Source organism: Oncorhynchus mykiss, chromosome 25 (genome assembly GCF_057628025.1).
Source record: "Oncorhynchus mykiss isolate SJ-2025 chromosome 25, ASM5762802v1, whole genome shotgun sequence".
Classification (NCBI taxonomy): Eukaryota; Metazoa; Chordata; class Actinopteri; order Salmoniformes; family Salmonidae; genus Oncorhynchus; species Oncorhynchus mykiss.
Window position 1 is genome coordinate 25,672,986 of NC_143046.1, and position 14,515 is coordinate 25,687,500.

The window sequence follows — 14,515 nt, forward strand, 5'->3', positions numbered from 1 at the left end:
GCAGTTTCAAAAAGATTTTTAAAATCCCCAAATGAATTGATTATGAACCCTGACTGTAGATAACAACAAGAGCTCATCTGACCCTGAAGACAGACTCAGGATTAGATAATCTGATAGACAACTTCATGGCCTGTCTGTTAAGACAGAGTGAAACCTTTATACGTTCATATTAAATAAACAGAGTCATGTAATCAAAAGTTGCACCCACACTACTACTAATATTTCTGAACGTAAATGAACTCCAGTTAATAGTTTGTTTTGGTTTAATCAAACAGTAATCTCTTGTCTTCCATCTATCTATTAATAATGAATGGGGTTCTGTTTCATGTATGTCCTCCTACCCAGGGTGAAGATCTCCCAGAGCAGGATGCCATAGGACCACACGTCACTCAGGGTGGTGTACAGGTTATGGAAAATACTCTCTGGGGCCATCCACTTAAGAGGAAGGAACGTCTGAGAGGGGGAAGAGGTCAGAGGTAAGATTAGCATCAGCCAGGTACTGAGAAGTAGGTTACAGTAGCAGTTATGGCTAATTACAATTGAAGTAGGTTGAAGGTCATAATCTATGGTGTTATCTTACTGTTATCTTTCAAAATGTACGTAGTGGTTACCATAATGGTCATGTAATGTTTCATGTGTTTGAGTGACCCTGGGTGACCCTGAGTGACCCTGAGTGAGCCTGCCACTCACGCTGCCTTTGGAGACGTAGTTGGAGTCGTGCATGATGTCTCTGGCCAGACCAAAGTCACAGATCTTCACCAGCTTCCCCTCACAGATCAACACGTTCCTGGCTGCCAGATCACGATGGACACACTGGGGAGGACAGGGTTCAACAACAGGGTTACATGGAGACATGGTCTGGGACATTTAGTACAGATGATGAAGTACATTCTATATCCAGGTCTGTACTTTACTAACCTGGCACAATAAAGAATAATACATAAATATAGAGCAATAAAGTTTTGATTCAACTAAAATAATACAATATAGCATAACATACGTTCTTGGAGGCAAGGAACTCCATGCCCTTGGCCACCTGGTAGCTGAAGCCAATGAGGTCAGAATAGCTGAGGGTAGGGCAGTCACTGATGACCAGGGCACTGTCCACTGTGGTCTGGTCTGGCAGGGAGGGCAGAGACATTGATGGAAGGGTTCAGAGGTCAAAAAGAGGAAGGAGACAATGTAAAGGTGAATCGGTGTTCAGGTGTTACACATGGACAGCATATACAGTATGTATATGTATAGTGACGTCGACTTGCTAAAATACACAGAGAGGCTTCTGGAGGTCAAATAAACAACATCGCTGTCCTTTCCTGTCTGCCAGTCAGTCCGCCCATCCTTTCACATGTGCTTCCCATATGTCTGGCATGCAATAGACAAGAGGAGGCTGGTGGGAGGAGCTATAGGAGGATGGGCTCATTGTAATAGGTGAAATGGAATTAATGGAACGAAGTGTGGTTTCCATATGTTTGATGTGTTTGATATTCCATTTCAGCCATTACAATGAGACAGTTCTCCTATACCAGGCTCCCTTGCAATAGACCTACATTGTAGAAAGTATACAGTACGCTTTGGCTTTGTTATTAGCATGTATTTCCTGGACTCCGTACCTTGTTCCTGGTAAAGGTGGTGCTGGTAGGGCGACTCATATGGAGAAGGTTGGATGTCAGTGTATTTGATGGTGTCTTTAAGTTCCTGCATGGGGACGTACACCGTGGGCTCGTCCTTACTCATGTCCATGTAGCCACCATCAAACTCACTGCCAAACGACACGTAGCTGCCAAGATATTTGGGACACATTATTTTACCTTTATTTAACTAGGCAAGTCAGTTAAGAACAAATTCTTATTTTCAATGATGGCCTAGGAACAGTGGGTTAACTGCCTGTTCAGGGGCAGAACGACAGATTTGTACCTTGTCAGCTCAGGGGTTTGAACTTGCAACCTTCCGGTTACTAGTCCAACGCGCTAACCACTAGGCTACCCTAGTGGCTGCCAATATGTTCAAGAAACATTAGGATAGTGGAAAAAAACACAAACAAATGCTCAATGTACGTATGGCCTCATTTTTGTATGAGCTTGTCTTTTTTGCTCCCATTCATATGTGGTTATACATTTAACCTCTACTTCATCTTCCAAACACAGACCCGAGCCACAGAGGAGGAGGTAGCACTCACCCTTTCCTCTGGCTGAGAGGGGTGCTCCCTCCAGAGACGCGGCAACCAGAGTCCTCCTGGTTCTTCTCAGCGTAGTACTGCAGGAACGTGTGCTTGTTCCTGTGTAAGTAGTCCACCAGGTCTCCATAGCGACAGTACTCCGTCACCAGGTAGAGAGGACCTGAGATGTGAAAGTCACAAATGAAGGACAATTATTTCTCTTCATCAGAGAATCATTTGTGTGTCACACATGCAATTATGTGGTTAATCAAATTGAACGTTTGTAGCTATGACGTTATAGTCTCCCTAGGCAGATGGGTTTCCTCCCACATTAACAATGTTCCAGTATACATGGTGTTGCCTTAGGCATGGGATTTCAGAGGCTAATGATTTTAGTTTGGGATTGTTGCTGTGGTGATGGGGGCGGAGCTCACCCTGTTTGGTGCAAGCTCCCAGCAGGTTGACGATGTTGAGGTGAGGCCCCAGGTGGCTCATGATCTTCAGCTCTGACATCAGAGCCTGGGTCTCACTCCTCCTGGCTGTGGCTGGTGGTCAGAGATCAGAGGACACAAAGGTTAGTGAACAAGAACTAAGACTGAAACTGGATTTTTATCTTACCAAACAAACCAAGGACAAGTTGGCTAAAGCAGAAACATACTGAATCAAAACTGCAGATGATTGTTATCACTTACATTTGAGCATTTTTACTGCCACCTTTGTGCTGGACTGGGAATGACTGAGACCATAGGCAGTCGCCTCGACCACCCTGCCAAACGCCCCGGACCCAAGAGTACGACCTGGAACACAACACAAACATGGCTAAAGTCAGAAACACAAACATTGCCCAAATCAGAACAGTCAATATGTCAACGTTTGAACTTGTATTGCCCCTATTAAATACACTAGCAAATAAATATTGGCGGTATCCGCATATACAGGGCATTCGGAAAGTATTCAGACCCCTTCCCTTTTTCCACATTTTGTTACGTCACAGCCTTATTCTAAAATGGATTTTTTTAAATCCCTCATCAATCTACACACAATAACCTATAATGACAAAGCGAAAACAGAAATACCTTATTTATATAAGTATTCAGACCCTTTGCTATAAGACTCGATATTGAGCTCAGGTGCATCCTGTTTCCATTGATCATCCTTGTTTACCACCTGTGGTAAATTAAATTGATTGGACATGATTTGGAAAGGCACACACCTGTCTATATAAGGTCCTATAGTTGACAGTGCATGTCAGAGCAAAAACCAAGCCATGATGTCAAAGGAATTGTCCGTAGAGCTCCGAGACCGGATTGTGTTGAGGTACAGATCTGGGGAAGGGTACCAAAAAATGTCTGCAGCATTGAAGGTCCCCAAGAACAGAGTGGCCTCCATCATTCATAAATGGAAGAAGTTTGGAAACACCAAGACTCTTCCTATAGCTGTCAGCCCAGCCAACTGAGCAATCGGGGGAGAAGGGCCTTGGGAGAACCCAATGGTCACTCTGACAGAGCTCCAGAGTTCCTCTGTGGCGATGGGAGAACCTTCCAGAAGGACAACCATCTCTGTAGCACTCCACCAATCAGGCCTTTATGGTAGATGGAAGTCACTCCTCATTAAAAGGCACATGACAGCCTGCTTGGAGTTTGCCAGAATGCACCTAAATGACTCTCAAACATGGTGGTGGCAGCATCATGCTGTGGGGATGTTTTTCAGCATCAGGGACTAGGAGACCAGTCAGGATTGATTAAAACACACTATTTTGCAATGAAGGTCTGCAATATCTTTAACAGCACACTGTAAGGTAGCATCATGGTGAAGCCGGAAGACAGCTAGTTTCCGTCTTCATCTGGGTACATTGACTTCATTACAAAACCTAGGAGGATCATGATTCTCACCCCCTTCCATAAACTTGCACAGTAATTATGATAACTTCCTGAGGACGTCCTACAACCTATCAAAGCACTTGCAGCATCAACTGACATGTTGTCCACCCAAAAGGATGAGAGCATGAATGTAGTACTGAAAGCAAAGGCTACAGCTATCTAGCACTGCAGTACATAAAATGTGGTGAGTAGTTGACTCAAAGAAAGAGATAGACAATAGTTGAACAGTTTTAAACAAATTGATTCCTTTAAAAATGAAGGAAAAGCAGCAAAGCGAAAGCAAGAGAGAGAGAGAGAGATTTAGTTATATATTTTTTCACTTAGCGAACGGAGCTACCTATTTTATTCTACTCAAACACCCGGCTCAAACAGAGAGGGATGCTATATTAGCTAGCTGGCTATGGCTACTCCAACTCTTCCAAGTTAAGGTAAGCTTTTGGTTTAAGTCATTCATTGCCACCGGGGCCCATCGGTGTAACTGCTAAACTGTTTACTGACTGTACACTGTACTGCATGATTGCAGCCGGTTTACTAACCATTAGTTCTAGTAGGTATGTGGACACCTGCTCATCGAACATCTCATTCCAAAATCATGGGCATTAATATGGAGTGTTCCCCCCTTTGCTACTATAACAGCCTCCTCTTCTGGGAAGGCTTTCCACTAGATGCTGGAACATTGCTGTGGGGACTTGCTTCCATTAAGCCACAAGAGCATTAGTGAGGTCGGGCACTGATGTTGAGTGATTAGGCTTGGCTAGCAGTCGGCGTTCCAATTCATCCTAAAGGTGTTTGATAGGATTGAGGTCAGGGCTCTGTGCAGGCTATTCAAGTTCTTCCACATCGACCTCGACCAACCATTTCTGTATGGATGTCGCTTTGTGCATGGGGGCATTGTCATGCTGAAACAGGAAAGGACCTTCCCCAAAGGTTGTTGCCACAAAGTTGGAAGCACAGAATCATCTAGAATGTCATTGTATGCTGTAGCATTAAGATTTCCCTGCACTAGAACTAAGGGGCCTAGCCTGAACCATGAAAAACAGCCGTTATTCCTCCCCCAACAAACTTTACAGTTGGCACTATGCATTGGGGCAGGTAGTGTTCACCTGGCATCCGTTAAACCCATATTCGTTAGTCGGAATGCCAGATGGTGAAAGGTGATTAATTACTCGAGATAATGCGTTTTCACTGCTCCAGAGCACAATGGCTGCAAGCTTTACACCACTCCAGCCGACTCCTGGCATTGCGCATGGTGATCTTAGGCCTGTGTACGGCTGCTTGACTATGGAAACCCATTTCATGAAGCTCCCGACAAATAATTATTGTGCTGACGTTGTTTCCAGCGGCAGTTTGGAACTCGTTAGACTGTGTTGCAACTGAGGACAGATGATGTTTACAAACTGACTTGTTGGAAAGGTGGCATCCTATGACAGTGCAATGTTGAAAGTCATTCAGTAAGGCCATTCTACTGCCAATGTTTGTCTATTTTTTATTTTTCTAGGCAAGTCAGTTAAGAACAAATTCTTATTTTCAATGACAGCCTAGGAACAGTGGGTTAACTGCCTGTTCAGGGGCAGAACGACAGATTTGTACCTTGTCAACTCTGGGATTTGAACTTGCAACCTTCCGGTTACTAGTCCAATGCTCTAACCACTAGGCCACCGTGCTGTATATGGAGATTGCATGGAGGTGTGCTCGATTTTATACATCTATCAGCAATGGGTGTGGCTGAAATGGCTGAATCCACTAGTTTGAAGTGGTGTCCACATACTTTTGTATATATTGTGTATGTTTACTATAACATTAATATGGTGACTATGATGGAGGCTGTGTGTAGCGGTTAGCGGTGATGATATAAATGTTTGGCTTGGAAAGGTTTTTTTGCCTGGTCACAGACAGCTGATGTGTTTTGCACTGAAGTCCACAAGCAAAGCGAAAAGGTGAGGAGGAGAGTGCGTAGATGCGAGAAGGGATTATACAATGAGCAAAATGATCATGCTGTTTGTATGTGGCTACTATGAAACTGAACTGTGTTTGCGTATGATCAGGGGTGTATTCATTCCGTCAATTCTGTTGAAAAATGTTTCTTAAACGGAAGCAAACGGAATGAAACGGGGATAAACATACCTGAATGTGCAAGGCGGTATTGAATGTATCAATGTCTGTCACCTTGATTACCCAAATCTCTCTCAACCTGTGCAGCTATGTTGTAAACTTTCATTCACAGGCTAGGTTCTGCAACCTCATGATGGGTATATGGAAAATTCTAGTATCATGTAGTAGCCTAAATCTATTGCTGTTACATTGAACTGGGTGAATGAAATACGAATGACAGTCATCCGTTATGCTGTAATAGAAATAAGGCCATGCTCATGAAAATAATAATTGTCCTCCCTCATCTTAAACGGCAAGACCGCCACTGCAGTGTATATTGTGCATTGGTACCCCCTTCTCCCGTGGTTCCTGGTACTTACCCAGCACCAGGCTGTCTCGAGCCATCTCCCAGGCCAGGTCGTAGGGCAGGTGGATGGGGTCGACGTAGATGTACTCATGGCCATCCAGACTCACTGACTCTATCACCTTCCATCTAATCTCATAGCGAGGCTTCTGAGGCAACACAGAATAGTTAGAGTTACCCAATCACTCAGGGACATTGAGATACTATGAGTGAGTTGATAGTAGTTGTTTAAACATTATTCACTGTGTCCTCTCTGTGTAGTCTCACCTTCCTCCACACAGCGATGAGGATGATGATGGAGGTGATGAGGATGACCACCAGGGGTAGAACCGCAGCCAACACTGCCACCTGGGAGAACAGAGCTGGAACACAACACAGAACATTAACATTCAACTATTACATAGTAGAAATACAGTAGTCTACAGATTTTTTCCTAGTAAAAGATTCACCCAGAACATAAACTATGAATTATCAGATTTGTTAGTACTGGACTGGAACCAAGAGCCTGCAACTCTTCAGGACTTGAGTTGCCTACTTTATCCTTCCTTGAATAGAGTATGTGTGCGTAGATACATAGAACCCCATAGATAAAATAATGTCTTCATATAATATCATCAATATGTTGTCTTCTATTTGAGATACGTACTGCTGGACACCAGTTTGACGTCTCTCCTGCGGACTCCTCCCTCGTTGCTGGCCTCACAGCGGACGGTCACCTGTTGGGGCTTGTGGAAGGTGACCTGGCTGCGGACCTGGCCCACCTTACGGCTCTCATTGAAACTAATGTTGGTCTGGATACTCAGGGTCTCAGGGTCTGACACCAGGGGCTGCCACACTGTGCTCCGGTTACTGCACCTGGGAGAGATGTTCTAATGATAATCAATAGTGCAGTAGTACAGGTGTCCTACTACTGCTACCTCTACTCAGTTGTGTCAGAGGTAAATGCTGTCAGCTAATGCCCTCAGAGCAGACTTGGGTATAGAAGCAGTCTAATAACCCTTAGATGGCCTGACTTAAGTTTAAACTGCAATTACTAAAACACAAATGGTAAAAACGAGTGTAAGCAAAGTGTGCCCTCTAGTGTTCACAGTGTGACAGAGACTGTGATGATGATGATGATGATCACGATGACATTACTCACTTGAGCATGCTGTCACAGCTGAAAAACTGTATGGAGGGGGAGGGGACCCCCTCGGCCACACAGGTCACTGCATGCCTCTTCCCTGGGAGGTGGTGGTCCGACAGGTCTGTTATCTGAGGGGGAACTACACAGATAGGGATACAGGGTTAGGAACTACATATCCCCCGACTCTAGATGATAAGTATAGGTCAATGTTGAGCCATGTTGCCTCTCCATAGTCTTAAGTCTAAATATACTTTTTTTATCCTCATCGCCTCTCCTTTATTTGCACTGATCTCAAAGCGTAGGGAGGGTGAAAGCAATGGACCATGGTGGATGTAGTTCTTTCAAATCAGTGCTGATGACGAAAAGGAGGAGTCACATAAGACTAATGAGATTACACCCCAATGGTTTATATTTCTTTAAAGGCTACTCACCTTTGACCTCCAGATCAAATGTCACTTCCTTGGTGTCGTCTCCGTTGGCGACGAGAACAGTGTAAAGTCCCTTCTGTTCCGTCCTGATCCTCACCAAGGTCAATATGCTGACGTACCTGAGTTAGAAGAGAAAAGGAGAGCCACACCGTTATAAACGTCATGAATTCAATCACAACTGATCCTGGAAAAACCATGTGTTAGCAGGACTAAAGCATCTTACTCAATCCATCAACATCTGTAAGACCCTAAGAACTTCTGAGACATCCAGTCCCTATCAGTCAACGCAAGATAATACCAACAGGTAACCCAATCCTCTCCGACAGCAAGGCTACATCATTTAACACCCAGCAGGAATCAGAGATGGTAAATTCCCCATTGAGTGGCTAACATGATGCATTGCATACCATGCAAGTGTACTTGTAAATCCTGTTGATCTGTTGTTCTGCTTTCATACAATGACAAATAGACCAAGTTATTGATAAATTCAATCTCCAAATTGATTAGAATTGATGATCGTCCAGGTGGTCTGACCTGGTCTCGTGCTCCTGCCTGGTGATGACGGTGTTGTCTCCGTTGACGGTGGCGTTGTCTTTGGTCCAGCGGACACGTGGAGCGGGGTAGGACTCGATCTCAACCCTCAGCTCTACGTTCTGGTGCAGCTGGGCCGAGACGTTACGCTCCTGGACAGACCTCAGCTCCACGAAGCCTCGCTCTGACGAAGGAGGAAGGTTGTCATTAGTGACCACATTATAAGTAGAGCACCTCTGTTTACTTCCTGAAAGAACATGTGGCCTGCAGGAGCGAAGAAATAGACGAATAGGATAAAACGTCCCTTGCCTCGGTGAAAGACTGGCACCCAGGCAAGGGAAGAAACCATTAGGCCTTAACATCATGATCCATAGCTCTATACCCAGTATTCTTATAATCTTGTGCCCATTATGGGATAACCTATACACTATGATATCAAAAGTACCTTTTATTAAATGCACTGTATTCAGTTTATTGCTGATTAGGTACTGTATACAATGAGGTAGTTATTGTTTAAACTGCTGCTACTTGCTGTTTATTATCTATGCATAGTCACTTTACCCCTACCTACTGTACATGTACAAATGACCTCGACTAACCTGTACTCCTGCACATCGACTCGGTACCTGTACCCCCTGTATATAGCCTCGTTATTTTATTTTGTTACTTTTTATTCAATTTTTTACTTTAGTTTGTTTAGTAAATATTTTCTTAACTCTATTTCTTGAACTGCGTTGTTGGTTAAGGGCTTGTAAGTAAGTATTTCACGGTAAGGTTGTATTCGGTGCATGTGACAACTACAATTTGATTTGATTGATGGCGTGCTCTATTGAACTGGTTGAAACGAGGATCTGTCATTTCCAGTGGGCTGTCCAGAGCATTCGTCCAGAGCACTGGAGAGAGACAGATTCTCAGCAAGCATACCCTGGCTATGAATTAGGCAGTTTATACATGTCTGGTTACTGTGGCCTAAATATAACACACCTCAGTGGGATCAGAGTAAGCAGAGGAACGACTGTAGCTTAGGCTACATCCAATACTCAAAGACGGAGAAGGTGAAAGAGAAAAATGTTGGTTTTACCCTTCAAAAAACATTGTTGTCTTTCAATTTGCAGCTAGTTAGCTGCAGTTAAGTTGAATGATTTTTTATCATTTTAAGTAACTTCAGAAGTTAAAAACACAGATAAAAAATATCTCCAGTTTGCACTGCTGTTTCTGATTCTATACAAACCCTCAGATTGGAGAATTTTGTAGATTCATGTTATTAAAAATAATAATTCAATATTAATTTGATTTTAACTGATGGTGATCTCACAAAACACAGATGCTTGTATTCTCAATGATGATAGCAAGCTACATGAAAAGTAAAATAAATCAAATGTGGTTTATTTGAACAGAACTCTCTCTCACCTAGTGCATGGAGGTTCATGTTATGAATGGAGCTCTTTCAGTCTAAAAAAGACCCATAATAATAAGCAATCCAGTCATAGTTTGTTTTGAGAGAGTCTCTCCCTGTCTCCTTCTCACCGAGGACGGTGATGTTGACGTTGGCGGTGGCCCTCTGGTCCTGGACACTCTCGTGAACGTGACACACGTACTGCCCTGTGTTGGCCAGCGTCGCCTTAGAGACGGCGAGGCAGGAGCGCATGCTCTGGGACGACAGGATGTCTGTCAATGGCTCGATGAAGTCCACCTGGCAGACACAGGAGAGGAAAGGGATGCATCGGTAACATTTTGAAGTCTGTGAGAAGACTTTTGAAGTACAAACTAAGTAATCATAGCCACTGGAAGTACGGGTGCTGGAGGTGCTGCAGCACCCCCTGATAAATTGAAATTCATTTCTTCAAATTACATAAAAAAAATACCAACTTTGTTCCATTGTGGCAATAGACATATCATCTATATAAGTGTATTGGAACCACCAAACCTGGTAATTTGAATGCCTCAACAGGTTAAAGGAAAATTCCACACAACTATATTTTGGTATTTGTTTCATTAGTCCATTGTTGATATAGTCCCACAATGTTTTGCATGTCAGAAATCAAGTTTTCTAGGTATTTAATTTTCAAAATACACAAATACAGCCAGTATGATGCATGTTGCGTCATATGACGCAAACACAGCATCATATCATGCACAATGCATCATACCAGCTGTATTTGAGTATTTTGAAAGTTATATATCTTGAAAACATGATTGCTGACATGCAGAAAAATGTTGGGGTGGAGTTTTCCTTTAAACGCTAGCGATGGCTGCCAGCCCTGACTGGAATGGGAACTGCCATCTATGTATTATATTTCCATGGTTTGCCTTTCACAAATTTCTAAATGCAATCGGGAGAAAAATTTGCAGTTTGGAAAGCAAATGCCTACTGCTGAAAAGATACGATTAATCTGTCTGCTAATAATTTTTTTCTCAACAATGTTTGAGCGATTCTGAGCGAACAGCACCGGTGAGAAAGCAAGGCTTCATCGTCAACACTGGGTTAGCCAGTGCCACTGGAACGTTTATTTAGTAGCCTACTGAAGCCTATAATATATATATATATTCCTACTAATATGTGCAATCTGTGTCTCTTCATTTGGCCTGTTTGCATTCAAGACCAGGTTGTTTTTATTGGTCTCAGTTTGTCACTGTCAGAGTAGACACTTATTTCAGTCATTTGTGGTATTAAACAAATATTCTACTATTGTTTTCTGTCATAAATGACAAAGAATTGCATGAAATGCGTTCATAAAACCTTTTTTTACCCTGCTAAAAACCTTTGTGTAGAAATGTTTTAAAACGCCTCTGCTCGACTGTATCCCACTATGCAAACAAGATTATAGATGCATGCAATGCTTTAATATAAAGGGAATAAAAAATATTTAAAAATGACTCAAAACATCTTCTGCAGTTAGTCCCCCGGCTATTTAAGTAATATAAGATTCGACAAGTGTAACAAGAAGGTTTGATTTTATACAGTTGTATAAGTATTATGTCAGTGAAATCCTTAAGCAAGGGCCTTCAAACTTAAAACAATTTTAACACCATAAATGCACTGCATTATCAATAATGATATGAAAACCATGTGTCTGTTGTGAGTGAGATTGAAACGGGATTTAACACATCTAGGTGTGGCTGAGCAGACATCTTGATGCAATTTACTCTATGTCTCCCCGGGACGAGTGAAGGGAAAGTCAAACAAAAGGCCCTTGTTCTCTTCTCCTCTCTTCTCTCCCACTCACGTCTCTGTTGGGGTAGTCCCAGGAGAAGAAGACCAGCTCCACTCCGTGCACCGTGCAGTTCACTGTCAGAGGCTCGCCCTGCTTCAGCACCGTCTTAGACGCATTGATGTAGGCGTCGATTGTCTCCGGGACTAATTCGAGAAGTGTGTGGAGAGAGAGGGAGAAAGGAGAAGAGGGAGGGAGGGAGGCAGAGAGCAGGAAGGAGAAAAATAGTTCATTGTTATTTTTCAGTCTGACATACAACAGCTTGATAGCCTTTTAAGTGAGACCAATAGATGAATACCCTTGTGCAATACTGCAATACTTTGTTAAATTCAGACATGCACATCAACAATGCTGTACAGTACAGTGCATGTAATTACAACCCAGGCAACATTTACATGGAGGTGGCATTATTGTAATATAGATGTTGATTAATGTGCTTTGTCCCCTATACATAAATAAATAAACAAGCTATAGGTTTGAGCAGACAATAGTGTTCTTCTCTATACCAGCCCCATCGCCGACCCCCTGCCCCTTCCAGGTACCCACCAACTATACTTAAGACGTAGAATTCCTGGGACTCTTTCTCCTCTCCGTTCAGCTCCCCACGACACACATAGGTCCTGTCCTCCAGGGATGCCCTGTAGCCCTCACTGGGGATGTAGACCCCCTTTAGGTGCATGTCACTGTCCGTCTCGTAGAGGGTGACGTTGATGTGGGGGTTGGTGACCACACAGGGGATGGTCCCCTCCTCGCTGGTCTTGGTCACCATGCCGTGGGAGCTCTCAATGAACCACACTTCAGGGTCTGTGTGGAGGAGAGGAAGACTTAGCTGGAGGGATAAGATAAATAATTTCACACCATGTGAGAGATAAGAAGATTTAATTCATATCATGATTGAACCAAGATATTGAGGCCTAAGAGCTGAGATTGCTGTTACAATATACAATATTTACCTGGGAATTGTGAACAAAACATTTGATTAAGCTAACCTAGGTTATTATCTGTGACAGAGTGTATAGTTATGACGGTGTTCTCACCCGGCACAAAGACTGCCACCTCTCTAGCCTCGTCCGTCAAAGCCTCGGCACAGATGTACACTCCTGTGTGTCTCCACGTCACGTTGTCGAGAATGAGAACACTGGTTGTGTTCTGGTTCTCCACTCCAAAATAGGGAATGTCGTCATTCCGCTTGAACCTCCATCCGACTGTCCCCCAGCTAGAACAGGTGAAGATCATGGAGTCGCCCGGTGTCATGACGACCTCGCTGTTGCTAGGGGAGATCTCCACGCAACGGTACTCAGGGCAGAAGTGCAAAAGAGCTGCAGTCAACACAAACAAGGAAAGATCAGGTTTGGGGTCAAACAGCTAGATCCCCAGGTCAAGGGTCAAAGGTTAATATAGCAATAACAACTCAGAAATCCATCCAATTACACAGTGATGAGGGATGTGAAGAGTCTGGAGGTGAAAGGAGGAGGGATGATAATTATATTTTTAAACTGATACAGGCTCTTTGCCTTCCATATTAAAGAACACCGGCAACAATCTCAATGGCAACTTAGCTGGACACTAGAGCTAGGCGTTTTTCCCTACCATGTAACCTGACCAGGAAAGACTCCAGTCAATACAGTGTATTTTTATGGTATTTCATTAGGTTGTTCCTCTCACCTGTTAGTAGGGCTGTCAGATGGATAGTGGACACTCTGACACTCCTCATGGTGACAGGCTGCAGGAGAGATGTATTCTGCAAACATATTCAAAATAAAAACACTGAATAATGTCATCTACATGATAGCCCTTGTTTTTATTCACTACATTCCTCCCAGTTTATTGAGCTTTACCCATGTGTTAAAGACAAAACCCCACACACACTCCCCACCCAGTCAAAGGTTGATTCACAGTCAAAGGCTGATTTACAGTCAAAGGCTGATTTGACAAACAAGTTGATTGAGAGAGAGATATAGATGACTCCAAGGCTAGTGTTCGGGTGTTGTTCCCTCCTACGCTGCTTAACCAGTGAGCTCAGTCATCATGATGACTGCTCAGAGCTCTGGGCATGGGGAGAGCAGGACTCACAGTTGGTCCGAACATTAATATCTCTTTACATACACAACTGATACGCTCATATCATGATGGATGTCTTTTAACCCTGGAAGACCAACAGGGTTAGGGTTAACAAAGTTGGGAGCTTACAATATAAATCACATGTCATGACTGCACAATCTGTTCCTTATCCAAAAATACTATTTGTCACAGAAAGAGCCCTGGCCTAATCATGGAAATAGAATAAACAGAATAGATGTGGCTCTTAGAATACAATGTAAGTTCACTCCCCTCTCAAAAAAGAGATGTGGATTTCTGAACACAACATTCCGGTTCTATGTTCTGAATGGGTTCAGAGGAGAGGTATGTGATGGCTTGCTGAACACGGACAGAACAATGTTGGAGAGTTTATGTTCTTGTTTTGCCAGTGTTCTGTCCAACTAACAAACAGGTCAGTGTGAGCCTCTCCTTAACACTCAGTCAGAAACAATGCTGCTGGGTCTTAAACTATTCAGCTGTTGTGTCCAACCACTAATTGGTTTCCAAGTAAACAAATGTAAGTAGGCAAAAGGGGCGACCACAAAACAGCAACAACAAACCAGATTTGAGGTTTTGTTTAGAAACTGATGGTGTGCTATGGTGAGACAATGTGTAGCTTTGTGTTTTAAAACTCAAAATCTTAAATGAT

The 14,515-nt window shown here is 43.2% G+C and overlaps 1 protein-coding gene across 4 annotated transcripts in view; it reads right to left on the minus strand.

Annotated features, from left to right (window-relative positions):
• LOC110504831 (platelet-derived growth factor receptor beta) overlaps nt 1–14,515 on the minus strand; it is a 44,758-nt gene that overhangs the window by 4,496 nt on the left and 25,747 nt on the right. For 2 of the 4 annotated variants that reach the window (XM_021583667.3, XM_036970013.2), the window contains exons 2-19: nt 13,453–13,528; nt 12,825–13,106; nt 12,334–12,591; nt 11,803–11,933; nt 10,103–10,268; nt 8,579–8,759; nt 8,048–8,163; nt 7,632–7,755; nt 7,137–7,345; nt 6,758–6,852; nt 6,507–6,639; nt 2,848–2,952; nt 2,590–2,700; nt 2,177–2,336; nt 1,611–1,777; nt 1,001–1,119; nt 691–813; nt 342–453 (exon numbers count right to left, since the gene is read on the minus strand). In XM_021583667.3, the coding sequence (XP_021439342.3) occupies nt 342–453; nt 691–813; nt 1,001–1,119; nt 1,611–1,777; nt 2,177–2,336; nt 2,590–2,700; nt 2,848–2,952; nt 6,507–6,639; nt 6,758–6,852; nt 7,137–7,345; nt 7,632–7,755; nt 8,048–8,163; nt 8,579–8,759; nt 10,103–10,268; nt 11,803–11,933; nt 12,334–12,591; nt 12,825–13,106; nt 13,453–13,501 (2,641 nt within the window). In that variant the 5' untranslated portion in view covers nt 13,502–13,528. The remainder of the gene's footprint in view (nt 1–341; nt 454–690; nt 814–1,000; nt 1,120–1,610; nt 1,778–2,176; nt 2,337–2,589; nt 2,701–2,847; nt 2,953–6,506; nt 6,640–6,757; nt 6,853–7,136; nt 7,346–7,631; nt 7,756–8,047; nt 8,164–8,578; nt 8,760–10,102; nt 10,269–11,802; nt 11,934–12,333; nt 12,592–12,824; nt 13,107–13,452; nt 13,529–14,515) is intronic. The other 2 variants (XM_090219458.1, XM_036970012.2) reach the window with 1 other exon arrangement.